Source organism: Balaenoptera borealis (genome assembly GCF_965194805.1).
Source record: "Balaenoptera borealis genome assembly, chromosome: 1".
Lineage (NCBI taxonomy): Eukaryota > Metazoa > Chordata > Mammalia > Artiodactyla > Balaenopteridae > Balaenoptera > Balaenoptera borealis.
Window position 1 is genome coordinate 95446890 of NC_138860.1, and position 23191 is coordinate 95470080.

The 23191-nt window shown below is 52.5% G+C and overlaps 2 protein-coding genes across 8 annotated transcripts; one reads left to right on the top strand and one right to left on the bottom strand.

The window, feature by feature from the left end:
• Positions 1-438: 438 nt before the first annotated feature.
• TAFA3 (TAFA chemokine like family member 3) lies at positions 439-23127 on the bottom strand. Of its 4 annotated transcripts, none has more exons than XM_082380447.1 (6): positions 22998-23127; positions 10628-10685; positions 8438-8553; positions 7690-7839; positions 6637-6800; positions 439-5534 (listed from the first exon to the last, which is right to left on the bottom strand). In XM_082380447.1, exons 3-6 carry the CDS (start codon positions 8550-8552, stop codon positions 5523-5525), a joined length of 441 nt encoding a protein of 146 aa, XP_082236573.1. In that variant the 5' UTR covers position 8553; positions 10628-10685; positions 22998-23127; the 3' UTR covers positions 439-5522. The 4 variants fall into 4 exon arrangements, with proteins under 4 accessions (XP_082236573.1, XP_082236572.1, XP_082236570.1 ...); XM_082380446.1 differs by lacking the exon at positions 439-5534 and adding an exon at positions 5541-6066 and having other exon boundaries at positions 6637-6761; XM_082380444.1 differs by lacking the exon at positions 439-5534 and adding an exon at positions 5541-6066.
• Positions 15540-21096, top strand: PPM1J (protein phosphatase, Mg2+/Mn2+ dependent 1J). Of its 4 annotated transcripts, none has more exons than XM_082380205.1 (10): positions 15541-15913; positions 17509-17623; positions 18085-18372; positions 18659-18744; positions 19047-19131; positions 19718-19836; positions 20040-20103; positions 20260-20367; positions 20479-20630; positions 20775-21096. In XM_082380205.1, exons 1-10 carry the CDS (start codon positions 15588-15590, stop codon positions 20920-20922), a joined length of 1491 nt encoding a protein of 496 aa, XP_082236331.1. In that variant the 5' UTR covers positions 15541-15587; the 3' UTR covers positions 20923-21096. The 4 variants fall into 4 exon arrangements, with proteins under 4 accessions (XP_082236333.1, XP_082236331.1, XP_082236332.1 ...); XM_082380204.1 differs by having other exon boundaries at positions 15542-15913; positions 18659-18771; XM_082380206.1 differs by lacking the exons at positions 19718-19836; positions 20040-20103 and having other exon boundaries at positions 18659-18771.
• Positions 23128-23191: the final 64 nt, after the last annotated feature.

The window sequence follows — 23191 nt, forward strand, 5'->3', positions numbered from 1 at the left end:
CCCTGAGCACCTCTCCATTCCAGGCAGCCCTCTTAGGCAGTCCACATCTGGCCCTTGGAAAACATACAAACATCCATGCTCTGCTAAGCTCTGGAGGTACAGCTCACACCCAAGACAGTTTTTTAGACTCACTATCCAGGCCCACAAGCCAGCCACAATCACTGCTAGATTATTTTCAGGCCTGAGTCCCTCTGTCCCTCATACTCCGATAGCTCTTGGAGTTCTTTTCTGCAATTCCCCTCTTAAATGGGTGTAAGAGAGAATCGACACCTAAACCTTCCCCTTGGCTGGGGGAGGAAGGAAGTGACAACTCACTCCAGACAGACCTTCAATACCACCTGCCTTTCAGCCTCAGCTCTTAGCCCTCTGTTATACAGTTTGGAGGGGAGTAAAGGCCTATGGACCATCCGTTTTACAAATCTGAGATATAGTCTAACATCTTTTTTACTTATTTATTTATTTTTGGCTGCATTGGGTTTTCGTTGCTGCGTGCAGGCTTTCTCTAGTTGTGGCGAGCAGGGGCTACTCTTTGCTGCGGTGTTTGGGCTTCTCATTGCGGTGGCTTCTCTTGTTGCAGAGCACAGGCTCTAGGCACGTGGGCTTCAGTAGTTGTGGTGCGTAGGCTCAGTAGTTGTGGCTCGCGGGCTCTAGAGCGCAGGCTCAGTAGTCGTGGCGCACGGGCTTAGCTGCTCCGCGGCATGTGGGATCTTCCCAGACCAGGGCTCGAACCCATGTCCCCTGCATTGACAGGCAGATTCTTAACCACTGTGCCACCAGGGAAGTCCCTAGTCTAGCATCTTGATTTAGAATGTGGTAGCTGATAATAGCTGATCCCTATTATTCTTTTCCTCACCTTTGAGGCCTCTGCCCAAATCTTGAGATGGGAAGAGTCCCATTTAATATACTGTTACCTATATAAAGAGCCTAATGTGCTTGACACAAGGTAGACATTCACTAGTAGAAGTGATTGTGTACTGCCAATCACCCAGCATGGAAGTCAATACAGCCTTTGAAAATGGTTGGAATCCTATCCCTCGAAGCCAGACTAAAGGGGAGTGTGTACCCTTATGTAAGGCTTGAAAGGCAGTTGCCTGTTCTTCCTTATGCCCAGTCTATATGTCTATTCCAAATACAATGTTTATAGCCATCTGAGTCCAGTAGCCTCTGGACCCAGACTCACCCTCAGTGACACATCACAAGACCAAGGAAATCAAGAACCAGCTTAGCTGCTCCCCTACTCTGAAGTCCCATCTCAGCCACAGCAGGTGGAATGGAAACGCGCTGGGCTTTGTGCAGTTAACGTGCCCTGGTCTGACGTACAGGTTGGCATTTGCCTTGATTAGTCAGTCTCTGTGGTGAGCTAGTTTTTATATATTTTGAATATCAGCCTTGCTTTTGAGCATGGAGTTGCTCAAATCCACAGATGCACAGAAACACCAGCAGCATACATGCGTACACAATTACATCTTTACACATGGGTGCACTTGCACTTATTTCCCTGAGGTTTAAAAGTAGAAGTTACATGACCTTGGGAAATGTGAACTTTGCTGATCTGGGGTGTGACAACATATCAGGGAAGCTTCCATCTGTTCCAAGTCTTTTTCTTGGCCTCTGTCTTAGTCGTTGTTTCTTCGTTTCTTTGGTTGTTAGAGCTCACAAGTGGCACTGGAAGGGGTTAAAGGGGACACAAGCACAGACTCAAAAAAAAAAAAAAAACCAAAAAAAAAAAATCCAAACCTAGAAATTCAACATACAGTCATCATTTTCCAAATTGTCAGCGTGTATTGAGAAAGACTTGATAAAAACGCCAGGGCAGGGGTTGGCAAAAGTTTTCTACAAAGGGTCCAACAGTAAATATTTTAAGCCTTGTAGGCCGTATGGTTTCTCTGCAATGACTTAGCTCTGCTATCTCATAGTAGGAAAGTAGTCACAGACAATAATAAACAAATAAGCACGGTTACATTCCAATGCAACTTTATTTACAAAGACAGGTGGTGGACCAAATTTGGCCCATGGGCCTTGGTTTGCAGCCCCTTGCACTAGGCTCTAAAGAATCCTGAAACCATCAAAACTGCTGCACAGGTTTCCCAAAGATTGACAGGAGCTCCATTCTGTCTCCTCCAAGAAGGACAAAAATCAAGTTTTATTCTAATTATTTTGTGTGGTGCTTTGGTGTTTTGATGTTCTTCTGAGTGATCTCAATTCCCCCCTTTTGTCCCTTCTCCCCTCTTTCTGTGTATATATCTCTAAAAGCTTCCCATTCTTCTTTATTCTGTCCTTTGGAACTCACAGGGTTGGGTGATTTTAGAGTGAGGCTCTTTCACATTCATCCTTGCTGAAATTCTGGCTTCTTTTCAGGGCTCTCATCTATACTAGAGTAAGAGGCAATGCGCAGTAGCGTAAAGAGCACTTGTCTGGATCACTGGGCAGCACATGCCACCAGCTTGCTGTGTGACTTTGAGCAAATTACCTAACCTCTCTGAGCCTTCCTTTTCACATCTGTCAAATGAGGGAATTGGTTAAGGTCTCTTAAATCCTTTCTAGCTCTAAGCTTGTGATTTTAGGAAGCTGCGGCTTCAACTCTAGCCAACTGTCTGGAGCCATTAATTAGGATGTCACTCACAGACCTTAATGAAACTGCCAGGAGGCCACAGAAAGTAGCCACATGATCTTCTGTAGTTGGCAACCTTCCGAAGCTGGTTGGGTAGGGTTACCAGCTAACCTCAGGAAATCTGAGAGCCCATCCCACTAAGGGGAGAAAAGGAACACAAACGATCCAGGACCCCTATGCTCCAAGAAAATTAATTTGCATTCCTATACTGCCATTGAAGCAGCTACAAAATGTGTACAAATGTTGACTTAGTTGGAAGCAGGACCTGAGGGAGCTTCTGTTGGGAGGTGAGACGCTTTCCCTTCTCCATCAGATCCTCTCGTGTGGGGCTCTCCTGGCCATATAAAGAATACCCCTCAAAGCCCACCAAATAAATATATGATTAGGTCAGGAGGAAATGGAGGCTTTGAGGAGTTAAAAAAATGAATTAGCAAATTCCAGCATGTGCCAAAGGAAGGAGGTCTTCTCTGAAGCAGGGATGAGGGAAGTCAGGGAGGATCAAGGAGCCTGGCTGGGGCAGGGGCGGGCGGTGGTTGGCAGCTTGGGGGGAGTTTGTACAGCATAATCCCCCAGCTCACAGCCCACTGGCTATGGATGCAGCAGATGTGCAGGGGGCTGGAGCCCTCTCCCTCCCTCCTGGACATAGTCTTGAGGGATGGGGAGGGAGTAGAGAAGCCTGCATCCTGGCTTGAAGGAGAGCATGCTCTTATTGTCCGACTCTGCTAAAGCTGTCTCATTTGTAGCCTAAATAATTCACTCACCAGTCTCTCAAGGAACATTAGAAGAAAAACAAAACCCGACCCACCCCTCACGCTCAGGTTCCCACTGCACCAAAGGCAGGCCGGGAGGCAGACCCAAGCTGCAGAGATGGCCTGCTTTCAAAGGTTTATTGGGGTTGGCAACCTTCCAAAAATTGCCTGGGGCCTGGTTTTGTACAGCCCTTGAGCTAAGAATGGTTTTTACATTTTAAAAGGTTTTTTAAAACAACATGAAACAAAATCAACAACAACAAAAACAAAGAATATACCAGAGACTGTATGTGGCCTGCAAATATTTACTATCCTTTCCAGAAAGAGTGCCAATCCCTTAATCCACTCCCCAACCTTGAAGGAGGTGATGACAACCTTTGACCTACTCCTTGACTACCCCACCCTGTGACCCCACTATGTGCAGAGATTCGAAGTTGTCAGAGTTCTGACATCTACAGTCTAGTGCGAAGCCGGCATCATTGGTCACCCCGTTACCAAAAACAACAAAAAGGCAAACAAGAAGATAAACCCTGGAGTGGGGGTGAATGGTCTTGATTCTACTGCATGGGGAGGGAGGGAGAGAAACAGGAAGGGACTGAGACTCAGCCTCAACCCGTCATCTGATCTATCTTCTCTGAGGGTCAGAATTCAGCATTGTCCCAGTTGGTCTCTACTGACACCCCTCCCCTCAAGGCCCCATCACACCCTGCAGTCCTGGTGATCCCAGCTGATCCCAGCTGATCCCAGCTGATGCCAGCAGTCACTGAGGCTGTAATTCTCTTATCGATGAGACATCCAAGTAATTCGCGTCTCTGAGTCCCTGAGGCCTGTGTGTCATCCGCAGACCACCTAGGGTGCCAGCCTGACTGGCTGACCTTCAGTCCTGGACAGAGGCTCCATCCAGCCCAGCAGGGGCTCCCCTGTTGCCTAGCACGGCCTTTGAAGGAAGAGGAATCTGACTAGCCCTGGACGCCACCCGGACCCTCTGTTGGAGCCAGAGCCTCTGAGAGGCACAGCCTAAGGACTCCGGAAGAGACGGGTTAGAGTGGACAAGGCTTCCAGCTCAGAGTGCTCAGCTGTAACTGGGCTGAGTGACCTCTGGGCTGTCATGGGTTCTGTTTGGAAGTTTTGGGGCTGAGGGCAGAGTGGAGACCCAGTGGTCCCGCATCCTGGTGGGTAGGTATTCTGGATTATTTCAGATAGGAGTGAACTTTGTAAAAGTTCTTGCTCAAAATCATTGAGCTGTCCATCCAGTTCTTGGCAGGTTCCTGTTCTTGAGATAAAAACAGCGTGGAAGGCCCAGGCTGGAATCCCAACATCCAGGCTAAGTGAAAGGTCAGCCGTCTTAGAGATTTGGGAGCCCAAGCTGTGACACCTTGGGCAAGTCACCTCATTTCTCTGGGACTCAGTTTCCTCATCTGTTAAAACAAGCAAGCAAACAAAAACCTGGGGTGTTTGGGTGGGGGTGATTTTACAGTCCTGTCCAGCCCATACCCAGTGTGTCCAAAGCAGGCAAGGCCTCTGCAGAAGCTTTTCTGGAAAGTTGTTTGGCTTCATCTCTGCTTTCCTTCCCCAAGTCAATTCAGCCCCATCCAAATGAGATACAGCCGGTCTGGCATCAGGGGAGAGTGTTTTCCTTCAGTAGGTCAGCAGCTTGCCGGGGATTCGGACCTATGTGAGGTCCCACTGAAGTAGTGGGTGGTGAATATGACCTACTGTCTTTGTGCCCTGTGGCCAGAGGGTGGCTGAAGGGCTATGGGAGTCTCCTCAACTGGAGTGGGGTGAACGGTCCCCAACATGCTCACAGCATATGGGCCAGAAACCAGTCTGATACTACACACTTTAATCTAAATTACCTAGATTGCCTTTCGTCAGCTCTTCAACTTGACTGAACATTCCTTAAGGGTAGGGATTCTATCTTGACCTTCTTCTGTGTCCCCCAGGGAAAGCCCAGCACCACAGCTATGTGGCTGGAGATTGGCCTGGAGATATGAGGACGTAACTACTGAGAAGCTTAACTGCAATACCTCTGGAAAGAGTGCTGCTGCACTTCGTACAGGGTGTGGGTCCAGGGAAGTGAATCTCCATATTTGCCAGCTGGTAACTGGACACCATTCTGCAGTGCGTGGCTCAATCAAGCTGTCAGGTCATGACCCCAAGAGCTATTGTGTGACCTACAGAGCAAGTGATGCGGGAAGGTTAGAGAAGGGAATGCCTGTCCCATGCCAGTGTGCCCGAGATTCCCTAGGATATGCAGGTCACTTTCCCCTAAAGCAGTCCAGACTGGGAAAGTGTGGCTGGGTGGCCCATGCAAACATAAATCAGCCTTGCGTCACTGCTGTTTGCTTCAGAGTAGCTACCAAATTGCAAACACAGTGATCTACGGGCTACAAATCCAAACCCATATAAGAGTGACAAATGTCAGAAGCTCTGGGGTGGGTCTCTTCTAGTCTTAAATATACTCAGAATGGCTGTGTCCCTTGCCTGCCTGCAGATAGGAAGCTCTACTTTAGATCCAGCCACACTTTTTCTTGCTGTAGCTCCTGTTCTGTGCCTTATGAAAATGTTCTCTTCAGAACTCCGGAGCCCACCTTTCCTTCTGTATTGTTTTCTTTGCTTGTTTGTTTGCTGGGTGTGATGGTGGGGAGGGAAGGCAGGAGGCAGAGTTCTGGCTTGCCCCACAGTGTCACCCATCTGTACAAACGGCTGTGACAGAGCAATACAACTGATTAACTGTGACACACATGGAACTGCTAACGAGTTCGATAAAATTTTGATTATCCCTTGTCCTGTGGGGCAGGCAGCAAACCATGGAAATAATAATCCTCTCGGCTGGTGTCAGCACAGCAATTCAACCAGAGAAAGGCAGGTGTGAGCTACAGGGAGTAAATCGTGGGAGTGTGGGGTGGGCCTGCAGCAGGGGTGGGAGGGCAGAATGGCTATTGCAGAGATTCCCCTCTCAATTATCTAGATAATTCCCTCAATTCTCTGCGTTGTTCTATGGACCTGACATGTTCTGGAAGGCAAACTCACTCTTGGCAGAGAAGGAAACTAAGGGCTCAGGAGCATCAGGAATTTGCCCAGAAGGACACCTTGGATTTCAGTCCCCAGAGTCTAGACAAACCCAGGGGAGACTGTCCGGGGATGAGCCCACATGGCTTGCAGATCTCACCCTGGGAAACCGGCATCCTAGACCCCAGGGTTCCTGTGCCCCCTTTTCCACCCCCAGCTAAGGGGGAAGAGTAGGGCTGGGATGAGGTGTCTCCCCCTGGATACCTTGGTGGTTTTGACTTTGTGTCCGGTGCTGCAGCTCCATCCCGAGAGGTCCGGGAGCACTTTACACTCCTCGCCCAGCAGGCAGGGCTCCATCTGGCACCACCACTTCTGCAGGACGATGGAGGCTGTGGGAGCAGGAAGCAGTGAGGGCAGCTCTAAGTTCTCTGCAAGTACAGCATGCAGTTGTGGGCGTGGGAGTGGTCTGTGCAGAATAAGGGCATGTTTCCACACACCCTGGCTTTGAGCCCTGCATTTCCCTTGTCTTTTTCCTACTCCAGGCTGCCCGGAAGGGCAGTACTCAGGCTGAGGCCTTGGGACACAACCATACCAACCTCAACCCCACTGACCCCTACATCTCACCAAAGACAGAGAGGGGTGAAGGCAGGGGAAGTTGTCTCTGAGGCAACCCTTGAGTTGAGCCACCACGTCATTAGCAGAGAGGCACAGTTTTCAATATACCCCTTGGTGTACGTGAGCAAGCGTGCAGGCCATTTGAGGGAGTGCACAAGCAGGTGTGTGCGTGTGAGCACAAGTGGGCACGTTTATGGCGCTGCCATGTGACAGTAAGAAAATAAGCATGGGTGGGGCCGTGGGAAAGGGGTGGATACGAAGGAATTCGTGGCCAAGTGATACACGTGTGTCCATGTGAGGGGAGGGTAAAGGCCGGCTTGAGAACGAGAGGAGGGGATGTGTAAGAGGCCTGGGAAGGAGCCGCAGGTGAAGAAGTCAACGTCTGGAGGAGTGGGTGTGAGGTGATGAGGCTGAAGGGAGGCCTGAGAAGATCGTGGGAGGAAATGAATCCGCGTATGTGCCAGGCAGTAGGTGTGGCCAGGAGGGAGGGCGTGTGCTTGTGACAGAGCTTTCCTCATCTATGGGATGGGGATGGTCACATCTGTGCCCCTCCTCCCAGAGGTGGCCCCATCATTTGAGACTCCGACAGTGAAAGCCCTGAGCTGGGCATGAAATTGTATCCCCAGCAGATGGCGAAGCCTGGACAGACCTTCTTATCTCTCTGACCAAGCCCTCCCTGCCGGGTCCCAGCCTCTCACTCACCGTCCACGCAGGAGGGCTTTGCCCGGGTGGTGCCGGCCACCTGGCCAGAGAAGCAAGAGCATTTGACAGTCTGGGAGCGCTCCTCGATGCGGTTCCGGTTACAGCAGCGGTGAGCGGCAATCACCTCGCAGGTGCCCTGCTTCACGGGGACTGAAAGGGCCAGCACACCATCAGATGCCCGGCCCAGGCCAGCACCCCTGCTCCCCTCCCACCCTCCCTAGTTGTCCTCCAGCCCCTCCTCCCAGCTCAGGGCAGGGGGAGGTAAGAGATTTCCAATCGCAGGGGAGGAGGAGACGGATGACATCTTCCTGCCACATCAGTGTTCCTATCCTTCCTTCCTCCCCAGTGAGGCCACACTCATCACCCTGGCAGAGTCTGGCCCTTGGGCAGGAGAAAGATGGAGTCCACACCATCCCCCATCTCCTGGCTTCCTCTGGGTGAGGCCAAGGGCCCCGAGGGCTTACAATGCGTGGGGAGGATCATCCGCTTACACCGGCTTTAGCCATCCCAGAAGGAAAACCACAGAATTAGGCCAGGAGGCTAGACTTAAGCCCTGACCCGGGGGGCTCCTCTCCCTGCAGAACACCTTCCGGCATGGAAGGGAAGGTGAGAATGGGTCTGCCCTTGAATCTGTGGGTTTTACTCTGCCTCAGAGACCTGCCTGCTGTGGAACGGGGTGCAGTGGTGTCCAGCTTTCCAGGCATCCTGGAAAACCCCCCGCCCCAGGGCCCCACCACCTCCCCTAGACCTGTAGGAGTTGGAGGCTGCAAGGAAGCCGAGGCCAGGTGGGTCCACAGCCAGACCAGGCCAAGTGCCAGCAGCCAGCCGCCCGTGCTCCAGTTCTGTGTGGCCCTCTCACGCATCCTGCAGAGAGAAGCACACACCCTGCTTGACTCCAGGCAGGAGCCCTCCCAGTGCCCAGTGCCAGCACCACTGTGCCACGTGCTCTGGGGGGCACAGAGGCGGGCAGGGTGCACGACTTGTCCCCAGGCAGCTCTCGGCCTGGCACAGACTCACTGTAGAAAGTGGTGAGTACTACAGTCAGAAAGGGGAGCAGGAAGGGAGACTGTTCTGCTGGGAAAAACATGGAAAGCTTTGTGGAGGAGATGAAATTTAGGAGGGGTCTTAAAGAATGAACCGGGCATGGTCCCACGGAGGGCTGTGACATGGAAGGAACAATAATGCTGACTGCCATGTTTTGAGCACTTGACCCTGCAAACATACTCTTGAATCCTTCACGACTGTCCTACAAAGTAGGATTATTTGTACCCATTTTACAAATGAGCAAACTGATACTCAAAAAGCCTGGACACAACCTAAACAACCCTGAGTAAAGGGCTGGCTAAATACACTGTGGGCCATCTGTGCAATGCCCATCCAGACAGCTGTAACAGAAGGAGGAAATGCTTTATGTACTGAGGCATGCAGTGATCTCCAACGATAATCCATCATTTAGGGAAAAAAGGCAAAGTGCCGGGTGATGTGTATTCAATGTGTAAAAGGGAGGGATTATATATGTTGCTCAAATATGGGTTAAGCTAGCTCTGGAAAATATACCAAAAGACCCTAATAACATTGTTGGCCACCAAGAAGGGAAACTAGTTGGCTGGGAGTGGGAAACTGGTTGGCTGGGATACAGAGGTAGAAGGGAGACATTTTTCTCCCTATTGCTCTTTTTTTTTTTTTTTTTAAGATTTTTTTTGATGTGGACCATTTTTTTTTAAACATCTTTATTGGAGTATAACTGCCTTACAATGTTGTGTTAGTTGCTGCTGTATAACAAAATGAATCAGCTATAGGTATACATATATCCCCATAACCCCTCCCTCTTGTGTCTCCCTCCCACCCTCCCTATCCCACCCCTCTAGGGGGACACAAAGCACCGAGCTGATCTCCCTGTGCTATGCAGCTGCTTCCCACTAGCTAGCTATTTTACATTTGGTAGTGTATATATGTCCATGCTACTGTCTCACTTCGTCCCAGCTTACCCTTCCCCCTCCCTGTGTCCTCAAGTCCATTCTCTACATCTGCGTCTTTATTCCTGTCCTGCCCCTAGGTTCTTCAGAACCATTTTTTTTTTTTTTTTAGATTCCATATATATGTGTTAGCATGTGGTATTTGTTTTTCTCTCTCTGACTTACTTCACTCTGTATGACAGTCTCTAGGTCCATCCACCTCACTGCAAATAACTCAATTTTGTTTCTTTTTATGGCTGAGTAATATTTGATGTGGACCATTTTTAAAGTCTTTATTGAATTTGTTACAATATTGCTTCTGTTTTATGTTTTGGCTTTTTGGCCGTGAGGCATGTGGGATCTTAGCTCCCCAAGCAGGGATCGAACCTGCACCCCCTGCATTAGAAGGCAAAGTCTTAACCACTGGACTGCCAGGGAAATCCCTCTCCCTATTGCTCTTTAATCTTTTGGGATTTGAACCACGGGAAGGTACTAGCAATTCAACTTAAACAAAATTTAAATATAAAAAGGAAGAAATGAAATGGAGGCTAATAGAAGTCAAATGAGTTGCCCAAGGCCAGGCAGCATGTGGGTAGAAGACCCTGAGCCCAGAAACCTGCCCTGTTCCCACTGGACCACCTTGCTTCTGCTCTCTTCCCCTTTCCTTCTCCTCCTTCATCCTTGATGGTTCGAATCTCCCAAATCTATCCCAGAGAGTGGACTAGAAATGGAGGGAACCCCAGTAAAGCAGAGGCACAGAGCAGCTGGAAGCCACCCAAGCACAGAAGGGGCATGAACCACCCCCTCTGCTGCACTGCTACCCCTTGGGGCATCACTGGGCTCCCTCAGGTGCCAGCTTAGTGCTGGGAACACTAGAGGCCAAACTAAATGCCAGGACCCGGCTGCTCCCTTGGAGAGGGTGCTTGATCTCTGTCTACGCACCCCTCCCCCAACTCCCCCTCTTCAACTGTCTCCTCACTCACCTTTTTTGGAATCTTTTATCTTCTGTCAGTTCATCCACTGGCCTCAGACTCACTCTTCCTAGACAAATAGGAGAGATTCTTGTGGTTTGCAAGGGACAGAGGGAGCCCGTGGCCCTGCATGGGGTGGAGGAGGGCCTGGGTGAGGGCAAGTGGGTGGACTGGGCACTGAAGTAGTGCCTAATTCTGAGGTTGTTCCCCAAGGTGCCAGGACAGGGGGCAGAGTCCCTCCTCTGCCCTGGGAATTCGCAGAGGTCCTTGCAGACTCTGGGAACATGTAGGTTGGTAGGCCTGAGAAAAGAAGCCGGAGGGAGCTTCTCTGTGCCGGGAGTGAAGCAGGGTTGATGGTAGGAGGTGTCTAAGAACCCACACTGTCATCTCTCTGGCCTTGGGAAGGGGCTGAAGGCCGGGGAAGAGTTCCTGAGCAGAATCTGACAGCTGCTGCTGGGAAGAGTCGCCTGAGAATAATAACCCCTGAGGTCCTGAATCCTCTTTGCCTCCTCTCCTCCTAGCCCCATCACACCTGCTTCCTGGACTGGCCAGAAGCTGGCTCAATTCTGCCGCCCTCACCCCCATTCCCACTCTAGAGGGCTAGAACGGGAGTCCTTCAGGTCTCTAAGCCTCAGCGGCCTCAGCCCCAAAGCATCTCCATTTTTCCCAAGACCTCCCCTCTCTCAGCCTCCAAAGGGAGGTGGAACTGAGGCAGGTAGGATGGTGGGGCTCCAGAAGGACCAAGAGCCATGTGTCCTAGCTCCCCAGAGTGAGAGCCCAGAAAAGACTGCGGGGGCAGATGGAGGAAGTGATGCCAAAACCCCTGGGATGGGTGTGCTCCACGGGCAGAGAGCTTCTAGAAGTACCTCTTTTCGGAGTAGGTATCTCCTCTCCCTGCCCCCTTCAGGAAACTTTGTTTTGATCATTACAAAGGCAGCTGTGCCTTTGCTCTGGCAGTCTCCCAACCCATTTCTCTCTGAGCTGCCACACCTCCAACCCAACTCTCCCATCTCTCCTATGAACCCCAAGACCCAAAAGACCCGGGAGTGGGCATTTGGGGTGCCTTCTCTGGCATTCTATTCCTTCCCTCAGAGAGAGCTTGAGAAAGAAGCTTCTGGGGTTTGTTCTCAGGCTGCCACACTCCTGCCTCAGTTTCCCAGGCTGTTTTCCCCAAACCCCTGCCTACCAGCATGGGGTTGAGAATGTGAACCACAAGATCTTTTAACCTTTCCCTGCCTTCTCCCGCCCCTGCCCCGCGCCCACTCAGTCCTCCCAATTCTGAGCTCCCACGCCTGGGACCTACCTGCCCCACGGCGGTACCCACGGGTTCCACCCGCCGGCCTGAGGTTCTCCTCGCCTCTGAGCCCGGGATCGAGACTCCGAAAGGCGGACTGCAGGCGGGAGCGGTCAGCTCCGGTGCTGTCTAGTCCGGAGTCCTGTCCGCCTCACCAAGTTGCTGCGTCCCCGAGGCAGAGGGGCTCTGGCCAAACTGGCATCACGGTCGTGCGGGGCCCGCCCTGGGCACCGGGGAGCTCCGGGCCCGCTCGGCCAGCTCTGCAGAGCTCAGCCGGAGTCCCTCCGAGGCTCCCGCCCGCAGGCCTGGGAGCTCGCGGCTGCTGCCGCCGCCGCCTCCTCCTCCTCCTAGCCCGGGGCCGCCCCCGCTTCCCCAGCCCCGCGCGGGCGTCGCCGCCGCCGCCTCCCGGACAGCGCCGGGCACCGCGCGCAGCGCTCCGCCGACCCCGCGGACACAGCGACCCCTGGCGCTCGAGGCAAGACCGGGGAAGAGAGGATAGCCAGACCTCGCGATGTGGTCCCTGGTATAGACAGGTAATTCAGAGAGGTCCCTCAGGACTCTGGAGGTCTTGGGGCTTGGGGTGGGGTGCTGAGTGTGAGGAGTGATAGCCCAGACCCTCACAGGTTTTGAGCCTTGAAGATTCCCGAACTGCACTGTCCAATACGGTAAATAACATCTTAAATTAAGTTTCTCATTTACACTCACAACATTTCAAGTGCTCAATCACCACATGCAGCTAGGGACTACTGTATTGGGCAGAAAAGATATAGAACATTCCCACATTGCACAAAATCCTATTTGACAATGCTCTTTTAGATTGCTATGGTAGCCCTTCAGTGTTAAAATGTTAAAATCCAAGAGGAAATAGCAAATGATCTCTACCCCAGGAGTGGTGCCCTCTGGGGCAGGAAGGACCAGGGGAGGCATGTGGGTAGGGGCCTGGCAGGCAGGAGGGCTTTGGTAGGCCTGTGGATGATGGGTATGAACCCCAACTTGGGAACAAAACTCTGAGACCCAGTTTCTTCACCATAAAAATTGCAATGTAATTGCAATTGTATATGTGTAATTTTTTACAGGGTGAGATTCTGGATGTGAAAGTATTAGACAAATGAGAGAGGAAGTGGTGGTCTGTGAATGTCTCTTGATTGAAGGACACTCCTCTTAGTTTAAGAAGGCTTTGGGAATGGAGTAATGGGGAGGGGAGAGGCAAAGGGAAGAAGCCCAGTTCCTGGCTCTGAGCCACTGCATGTGGCCCAGGATAAAGGGACTTCTCTCTCTCTGTCTTTTTAAAATTAATTAATTAATTAATTAATTAATTAATTAATTAATTTTGGCTGTGCCCAGTCTTAGTTGTGGCATGCGGGATCTTTTTTATTTGCAGTATGAGGACTCTTAGTTGCGGCATGCATGCGGGATCTAGTTGCCCCACCAGGGATCAAACTCGGGCCCCCTGCATTGGGAGAGTGAAGTCTTACCCACTGGACCACCAGGGAAGTCCCTAGAGGGATTTCTCTTGAGGATGCCCATTTCCCACCCTTAGCTGAGGCCTCACACACTCCTGGCAGGACCAGCCTCTGAGCAGTTCTCAGCAAAGAATATCCTACAAGGCTGCTTCTTCCCACTCCATCTCCCTTTTGCCTCTCACTCTGTGCTGCCTCAGGGATGAGTAGAGGTGGTGACCTTCTCACCAGGTTCTGGGGCAGTCTGAGGATGGAGGAGGTGTGATGATGCCAGGAATAGGAGGTGAGAGGTTCAGGGAGAGGAGAGTCTTAGGATTTGGGTATGGTCGGAGGGCTGTTCTAGAGCCCAAGGGAGCTGTTGACATCCCTGCTGACCATCTGTTGCTGGAACTAGGGGGTCTCTGGGCCCTGGCTCTGTGGCCCACTTGCAGTCACACCATGATGGGTGTTGTGAAGAGCAGGGATTATGGAGCTGGATGACACGGAGAAGTGGTAAGCAAACTGTCCCAGAAACACTGAATAATAAAAATAGCCAGGATGTTATATTTTTTCTTCTGTCTATGGCTTGCTGCTGCTGTTTATGCCATTTATCTGTGAGCTGGTTCCAGTTTTTCTCAAACAGGAGGGAAATACCCATAGCAGCAGCATGTTCTTTATCTCCCTGTCTGCCTTGCCACTCTGTGTGCCTTTGGGTCTGACTTTTTCTGGTTTTCTTTTCTTTTCTTCTTTTTCCTTCTCTCTGCCCAAAGTGCAGGCATAATTATAGAAGTCTACAAACCTGAATGACCATTGTGAGATTTTTATTTGGAAGCTACCAGAAAAGACACCCCTTCTGGGGGTACAGTCTAGCCAGGAACAGAGAGGGTCATGGTCAGGAAGCACCCAGCTGACAGAGTCCAGAGGTGGAATCCCCACCATGAACTGGGTGCCAGTCCCTGAGGACTACCCTGACTTGCATTAGGACCATAAGGGCCTTGTGCCCATTTGAACCATGTGTGGGGTAGGAGGTGTCTCTGGAGGCCTAACAATCAATTCCCAGGCTTAGGAACATAGCTGTTCCAGCATCAGGTCAGTACCACCCTCCCCTCAGGCAGGGACTTAGCCTGGCCTCTGTCTCCCCCCGGTGGCAGCCACAGTTGTTCACCTGGACTGTTCTCAGCCTTTGCCTTAAGAGGAGGAGGGTGGGAGAGGAGGAACCCCTCCCCTCTTCTATTCACCTACCTCTTTAACCCTTCCTCTCTGATCTAGATAAATCAGCTTGGTTCTTAAGATAGAATCAGTGTGGGTGGCTGGGGAACGGACATGGGCATGAATTTCCCACTGGCTGTTGACCTCCTGGAACAAGTCATGTAAAATGACAGGAGCGCCCAGTCCTGCGTCATCCATAAAACGAACATAATAAAACCTACCTTGCAGGGTTAGTGTGCAGTGTAAAGGGCCTAAAGTATAGAAAGTGCCTTGTAGAGGGCCTATTATTAGTAAGTCCTCAATAAATGTAGTTATTGTTATCCTTACTAACAGTTCTGCTGTGGTCAGGGGAGATCCAAATATGGGCGGAAATTGGGTCCTGAAAAAAAAAAAAAGTGGAGTCGGAGTGGTAACTGTTCTGCCGGATCTAGCGGTGGTCTTCACGGGGCACAGCGCCCTAGGGAATCCAGGAACTTACCCAGCTCCCTAATTCAGGATGATTGGCTCCAGCCTGCCTTGTTACCACTTCCACACCACCCCCAGCACCAGCTCGCTGGCCCTCACTCTCATTCCGGCAGCCGCAGCCAGAGGTGTTACCACACCTGGAGCTTCACACCCAGCGGTCGCTAACGGAGATCATCAGCTCCATCACCCTCTGGGCAGGCTAGCCACAACGAACCCAGGGCGAGGAGACACCACCCTCCCGTCACAATGGGGAAGTTCTAGCTGATGAATATAGAGCAAGGCTGAAATAAGATTTCTGTCCCCTTCCTACAACAGCAGACCCTTCTTCCCCCCAAAAAGCGGAGGCGGGAGAAGTCGGAACGGGGCGGGGGAGAGGCCACAAGCCGGCGGGGCTGTTCCCGGGGTAGCCCAGAGCCGCAGGTAGTTTTCCCGGGGATCGGCCCTGCGGGCCGGGAGCCTATGGTGGGGCCGAACTGACCGGAGCGAGCACCGCCCCTCCAGAGCCCTAGGGGGCGGGGCCTGTCCTGGGGCGGGGCCACGGCCGAGGGCGGGGCAGGGAGGCAGCATGCTAAACCGGGTGCGCTCGGCCGTGGCGCACCTGGTGAGCTCTGGGGGCGCCCCGCCTCCGCGCCCCAAGTCGCCGGACCTGCCCAACTCGACCTCGGCGCCACCCGCCGCCCCTCCACAAGCTCCCAGAAGCCCTCCGGCTAGGGCTGGGAGCGGGAGTGCGGCGCCCGCGAAGACAGTAGAGGCTCGAGCAAGCTTCTCCCGACCGACCTTTCTGCAGCTGAGCCCTGGGGGCCTGCGACGCGCCGATGACCACGCTGGCCGGGCTGTGCAAAGCCCCCCGGACACCGGCCGTCGCCTGCCTTGGAGCACGGGCTACGCCGAGTGAGCGTCCCCGGGGGGCACCCTAACCAGGATGGGACTCCCATTCCCAACCTCCTCCCCACCTCGGCATCCCGGGCGCTGGGACGCATCCCCTCTCGCCGCTTTTGGTGCCAGGAGCTCTTTTTTCCCAGGACCGTTGCTGTCCTCTGGGCTTCGGGCCGCACCCACTCCCGGCCCTTTCTCAAGTCGGGTGCAGCTTTTCTCAGGACTTTCTAGCTCGCTGACTATCCTCACCCGCACCGCTTCAGGACCTTGTTCTCTCCCAGAGCCCGGAGAGTGGAGGGCCCGTGAACGATGAGTTGGCCAGTTCTCAGTCGCGGCCCGGTAGTTTAATGGCTAAGGGAGGAGAGGTTTCAAGGAGCGGGGGTCCCTTTTAATATAGGAGATGGCGGCTGGAAAAACTCCTTGGGCTTCCCGACCCCAGCGCCCCAGTTCCCTGTCCTCTTACCGTTCTCCTCCCCCTCCACACCCAGAAATAGCCCGAGACACCAGGCGGCCGCCGGCTTCCCCAGGGGCGGGGGAGGGGCCGCCCGGGGAAGCGGGAGGGCCCCCTTTGAACACCCCTTGGTGGGGGGACTTGCCCTGGCCAGGCAAGGAAGTGGACCTCCGGGCCAGAGCGGTGGGAGTGGCGGCAGCAGCCGGCTTGCTCCAAGCTGCGTGAATTTTTTTTTTTTTTTTTTTTTTCTTGTTTGGTTGTTTGTTGGCAGTGCAGGATCTTAGTTCCCTGACCCGGGGACCCGGCAGTGAGAGCGCGGAGTCCTAACCACTGGACCACTAGGGAATTCCTACAGGGCCGGTGGATTTTTAATGCATCTGCTGGGAGAGCAGAGCACTGAGGGAAATGGGGCCGCTGAGGGGCTGAGGGTTGTGGCTGGTGGACCCGCGGCCCCACTACCAGCTCCTTTAACTTCTTATTTGGGAAGAGTCTGGGGTTATGTGGCTCCTGCGCAGTCCAGGGAGGCTTCCACTCCTACCCTATTTCAATTCCTCTTTCCTGATCTGTGCCGGAGCACTTACTCATTGCCAAACAGCAGAAACTGGAACTTCCCTGGCAGTCCAATGGTCCATGCTTCCAATGCAGGGGACTCGGGTTCGATCCCTGGGGTGGGGGGGGGGAACTAAGATCCCACATGAGGCCAAAAAAGAAAAAAAAAAAGCAGCAGAAACTTTCACTGGATGATTTTACGATAAAGGTGGGTGTGCTCATGAGGGTGGGGTGGGGTGTTGTGGACAAGGCGCTAGAAGAGTTTTTTGGGGGTCAGAGTGGATGCAGGGTCTTGGCAAGCCAGGAATTAAAACCTCCTTCCCTCCATCCAGGTCCTCCCCCAGTGGCACCATTAGGGAAGGGATGGGAGACCTGAGGTGGGAGAGTGCTGCTGTGGCCTTTCTAGGAGGTGGTGGAGCCCAACACCCAGGCAGTACTCCTTGTGCCTTGCCCTGCCTCCCTTCTCCTCCTCCCTCTGGCCTGGTTCCCAGGTGGCTGTGACCTTTCTCAGCTTGGCCAGCAGGCCAGAGACGGTATGTGCGTCTCAGGTGGGAGTTATTCCAGGACCTGGTCTGATGTCCAACCTGATGTGGTCACTTCGGCCTGACAGGGTCATCAACGCTGGCAAGAGCCGGCACAATGAGGACCAGGCTTGCTGTGAAGTGGTGTATGTGGAAGGTCGGAGGAGTGTTTCAGGGGCACCGAGGGAGCCTAGCCGAGGCCAGGTAAGCTCCCCACCCCCTTTCCTAACCTTCCCAGGAGACAACTATCCCCAGGGATTCTAGGCATTCAGTTTTAATCTGAGCCATGTGATAGACCTAACTCCTAACTCACTAGCTTTCTACCTTAATGGCACAGAACCTTTATCTGGCATTGATCAGGTAGATTCTACCATGTCAGTATGAATATTTAGTTTTCCACTTAAAATGGAGATGCTCATGTATTTATTGATGATTTAATAACTACCATTGCTTATTTTTGCATCTTTTATCCTCTGAGTTTGACTTTTTTGATGCTTTGCTTTCAGACAAATAGTATGCCTTTGGTGAATGAGTGAATAAATCTAATTTGCCTTAAATACCAAAATCTAACCTCCTCTCTAATGTTTATATGGATGCCCAGAGTCTTGCTCTTCTCCCTGCATAACACACACACACACACTCACCTCCAACTTTTCCTCCACCAGGGACTCTGCTTCTACTACTGGGGCCTGTTTGATGGGCACGCAGGGGGCAGAGCTGCCGAAATGGCCTCTAGGCTCCTGCATCGCCACATTCGGGAGCAGCTAAAGGACCTGGTGGAGATACTCCAGGACCCCTCGCCACCTCCCCTCTGCCTCCCGTCCACCCCGGGGGCTCCAGGTTCCTCTGATTCCTCTCACTTGGTTGGTCCTCAGTCCTGCTGGTCTTCGCAGAAGGAAGTGACTCATGAGAGCCTGGTAGTGGGTGCCATTGAGAATGCCTTCCAGCTCATGGTAAGTGGGTGGCCCGGGCCAAGGGCCTGCCAGGCAGACACTTTGGTCAACTCTGTATGGGAGTCAGGTGGCCTGAGGAGGTGACGCTGAGAACCCATAACAGCTTTGAGAACCTGAGCAGAACTTGGTTCAGAGGGAGGGAGAAGTGGGTGTTATACCGATATCTTCCCTACTGTCCACCAGTGTGGCTTGCTGGGCCAGTTTATTTCTGCAGATGTGGGGCGGGTGGCTGTGTGTCTGGAGCCTCTTCTTCATCCACCCCCTTTGACCCTTCCTCATATGGCAGGATGAGCAGATGGCCCGGGAGCGGCGTGGCCACCAAGTGGAGGGGGGCTGCTGTGCACTGGTTGTGGTCTACTTGCTAGGCAAGGTGTACGTAGCCAATGCAGGTGACAGCAGGTATGGGGTGGGAGCTTTGAAAAAGGCTGTGCGGGGGAGGGGTCAAGCTTCTGGGATGGGGGAATAGAAGAGAGTGACGTGATGGGTGTTAAAATTCAGAGACTGGAAGGGGTCAGGAGGGATCAGAGACATAAGGAAGGGCCTGAAATAGCTATGAGGGGAGGAAAACTGGGGGTCTGGGTGACGGACTCTGAGGGAGGGCCTTGTCTTTTTGGAACTCTTTATGTGAGGGGGTTGCAGAGAGCTGAGCCCAAACCTTTTGTTTCTCTGGGCAGAGCCATCATTGTCCGGAATGGAGAAATCATTCCAATGTCACGGGAGTTCACCCCGGAGACTGAGCGCCAGCGTCTTCAGACGCTTGTAAGTAGGAACTAAACTCCCTACTCCCATTCCTTACTAATCTTGTGTCTCTCTGTACCCTGTGTCCCAAGGACTCTCCAACCCTCACCACACAGACAGACCGCTCCTTACTGGGAGCTTACTGGGAACGCCACTCCACAGACTATGGAGTGCAGGGCTGAGCTGGTGTGGAGGATGTGGCAGGAAAGAGCGTGGGCTGCTCCAGTGCCTCCCACTGTGGCCCCAACTGAGGAAGGAAGTGCGGTCAGAGTGGGGGAAGGAAACAGCAAAGGCCCCTAAGGGGCAGGATAGCTTAGTGCTTTAAAGCAATGGCTCTGGAGCTGGGCTGCCTGGGATTGAATCCTGGTTTGAGTACTTTGTGTGATCTTCAACAGTTCCCTGAACTTCTCCATAAATCAAGAGTTCCTGCCTTAAAAGTTGTTGTGAGGATTAAATGAGCTAATATATGTTAATATTAGAACAGTGCATGGTACACAGTAGACTCCATTTAAGGGTCTGCTGTAATTAACATCACCTCTACACCAGGGTGTACTGTAAACCTAATGCCCCCTGGCCCTCTGCTCTGTCTGGCCGCTCCCAACCCCAGGGCTTCCTGAAACCAGAGCTGCTGGGTGGTGAATTCACCCACCTTGAGTTCCCCCGCAGAGTTCAGCCTAAGGAGCTGGGGCAGAGGATGCTGTACCGGGACCAGAACATGACTGGCTGGTAACACTTCCCTCAGAGCTGGGGCCCGTTTCCATGGCAACACAACCAGTCCCTCACCAGCAGCAAGGTGGAAGCTGGAGGCTGGGCCAGGCTGGGAGCTGGGGGAATGTGGCCCTTCTAAGGGGTTTGTGTAAGGGGTGTGGCTCCTAGGGGAGAGGGACTTTGATGCCTGGGTGATGCCTCCTCTACTCCCCCCTCCCCAGGGCCTACAAAAAGATCGAGCTGGAGGATCTCAGGTTTCCTCTGGTCTGTGGGGAGGGCAAAAAGGTAAACTCCATGGTAGAGGTGGGAGAGGGCAGGAGGACCCACCACAACTTGTCTAGGGAGGTGGAGGTTCTACCCGAGGGTAGGGGTGGAAAGGGTCCACGGTCCCAGAGAGACTGGAAGAAGGCTATAGTAGTGCCCCCTCCTCATTTCCTTTAGGCTCGAATGATGGCCACCATTGGGGTGACCCGGGGCTTGGGAGACCACAACCTCAGGGTCTGCAGTTCTACCCTGCCCATCAAGCCCTTCCTCTCCTCTTTCCCTGAGGTGAGCCACATGGGAGCCTCCTTAGCCTTCCCTGCTCTGGGGGTCTCAGGCCAGCTTTCTCCCAAGGTCGCTTTATCCCCAAGCTCCCTCTGCACCCTCTCTCCCCACCAGGTACGAGTGTATGACCTGACGCAGTATGAGCACTGCCCAGATGACGTGCTAGTCCTGGGAACAGATGGGCTGTGGGATGTCACCAGTGACTGTGAGGTAGCTGCCACTGTGGACAGGGTGCTGTCAGCCTATGAGCCCAATGACCCCAGCAGGTAGGGGTTGTATGGCGGCAAGGGGATGACGATGGGGAAGGAAGGGACACAGGGAAGAAATGCTTGGGGACCCACATGAGGGCCTGTGTATCCATCTTCCCATATACATGTTGGTACATGAATGTGCACATGTGCTTCTGACAGGTACACAGCTCTGGCCCAAGCTCTGGTCCTGGGGGCCCGGGGCACCCCCCGGGACCGTGGTTGGCGTCTCCCCAACAACAAGCTGGGTTCCGGGGATGACATCTCGGTCTTCGTCATCCCCCTGGGAGGGCCAGGCAGCTACTCCTGAGGGGCTCAGCCCCGAACCTCCCACCACCATCCCAGCCTCTCCATGCTTACCCCTCTCCCAACCCAAATTCTGAAGGTGTCTCCTTGACCTTCTTTAGTGGCAATTTAACTGAAGAAGGGGTGCCAGTTAGATCCAAAATTTTAGCTCTTGGCAAATAAACCAGATGGATAAATATGTGTGTCTTTATTTACTTTGACTAAAAACTGTCCCAGTTGTCTCCTGAACATCTCCTAGACATCTCACAGGCACTTCAACTCAACATTCCTCCAACTGAATCCATTACTTCCCCCACAAATATGTCCTCTCCCCGCTCATCATCTCAGGGGGCACCAGCTCAGCTACTCAAGTTAGAATTCTTGGAGTTGAGCACCTTTGGCTTCCGTTTCTTCCTCATCAAGCTAATCAATCACTAAGTATTGTTGATTATATATTTTTAAATATATTTCTTTAAAAACAATTTTTTTTTTTAGTTTTTGGCCACACTGCATGCGGATCCTAGTTCCCCGGGGGACCAGGGATCGAACCTGTGCCCCCTGCATTGGAAGCGCGGAGTCTTAACTACTGGACCGCCAGGGAAGTCCCTTAAATATATTTCTATCTGTCCATCCCTACAGTCACTACCTTAGTCCTTCACTATATTAGCCTCCTAATTGTCTCCAAGCCACTCCCCTGCTTTCCCCAATATACAATATACACAGCAGCCAGGGAGCCCTTTCCACAGGGTGAATCTGAGTTGGTGATTCCTCTGAGAAAATACTTTGGTGGCTCCTTGCTGCACCTAGACCAAAACTGACACTCAGCTCTTGAGCGTGGCATATAAGGACCTTCATGATCTGGCCACTGCTTCCTTCTCCGGCCCTGTCTTCTGCCCCACCCCGCCTTGTGGTTTCCACAACTCTGTGGGTCTGGAGTAGCTCCAACTCATTTAAAATCTACACATCACCTCATCCTGAACATCTCACCTGTCCTTCCACAGCCCACACATGCCCCCACTACAGCGCTCGCCTCTTGTACTGCAACTGTCTATATGAGGAGTTGGTGCGGAGTAGCAGTCAAGGAACAGGGGCTTGAAAGTCCTGCTGTTTGGATCCTGGTGCCAAATCCAACACTAGGTTTGCAATCTCTCTGAGCCTCAATTTGCTTTTTGGAAAAATGGAGGTAACAGTACTACCTCAGGAGGTAGTTGTAGGACTAAAGTAGTTTATGTATGTAGAGCCAGGTCCATGTAATAAGGGTTCAATAACTATTACCTATCTTTACGTTGTCTGCCTTTGGAATTTAGATTGTAAGTTCTTTGAAGGCAGAAACTGATCTGAACTGAGCACATAGCTCAGTTTATTGAGCCAGTTAAGAGGCCTGGGACCAAACCGCACTGGACCTCAGTTTCATCATTTAGCAAATGTGTGGGTTGCTCTTCAGATCTTTAAAGTCTGTATGACTTCTAACATTCATTCATTCAGCAAATATTTGTTGAAAATCTATTATGTGCCACACACTGTGCCAGACAGTGGGAAGGGACAGGTTGGAGGATCACAGTGGGCAGCAGGGAGAGAGACCAGCTTTGGAGCTAGACAGGCCTGACTATCAGAGTTCTTGCTCTGCCACATACAAATGGCAAAAGTAAGCCACTTAAGTTAAGCCACTTAACTTCCCCCGAGCCTCAGTTTCCTTACAGGCAAAAGGGGATGAGTACACTTAACCTAGAGATCTGTGATGACTATTAAAAGCTATGTAGTGTGCCCTGCACAAGCTAATAAAATGTGAGTAGACTTCCTCATCCTCCATCCACCTCCTCAGGTACCTTTCAGGGAAGAAGATACACGTGTTGGTAAATACCCAACGCACAAGTCAGGCCCGGCTAGGTGTCCCTAGAGGCACAGAAATAATACAACGAGGGTGGCAACTGAATTCCCAGCTGGGGATCCAGAAAGATTTCCAGGATGGAAGGGTGGGTAGGAGTTGGAAATTCCAGCTAGGGGGAAGGAAGGGAATTGTGAGGTGGAACCAAGTGCCCTGAGTCTCAAAGGTTCTGAAAGGTCTCCAGGCCTGGGGGGATGATGGTGGGTTGTACTTACTCCGCAATGATCCTAGGAGCAGAGGGTGGGCATCTTCCGCGGCCTCCTCCTCGGGCGTCCCCGAAGCCGCCTTTTCCAGTCCCGTCTCCCGCGAAGCCCCAGGTGATGTAGGCGCGGGTGGCCGGTTGGCCACGCGAGGGCAGCAGCGGCCCTTTCCTGACCCCACCCCGGGCGCCTCTCAACTTTCCCGACGC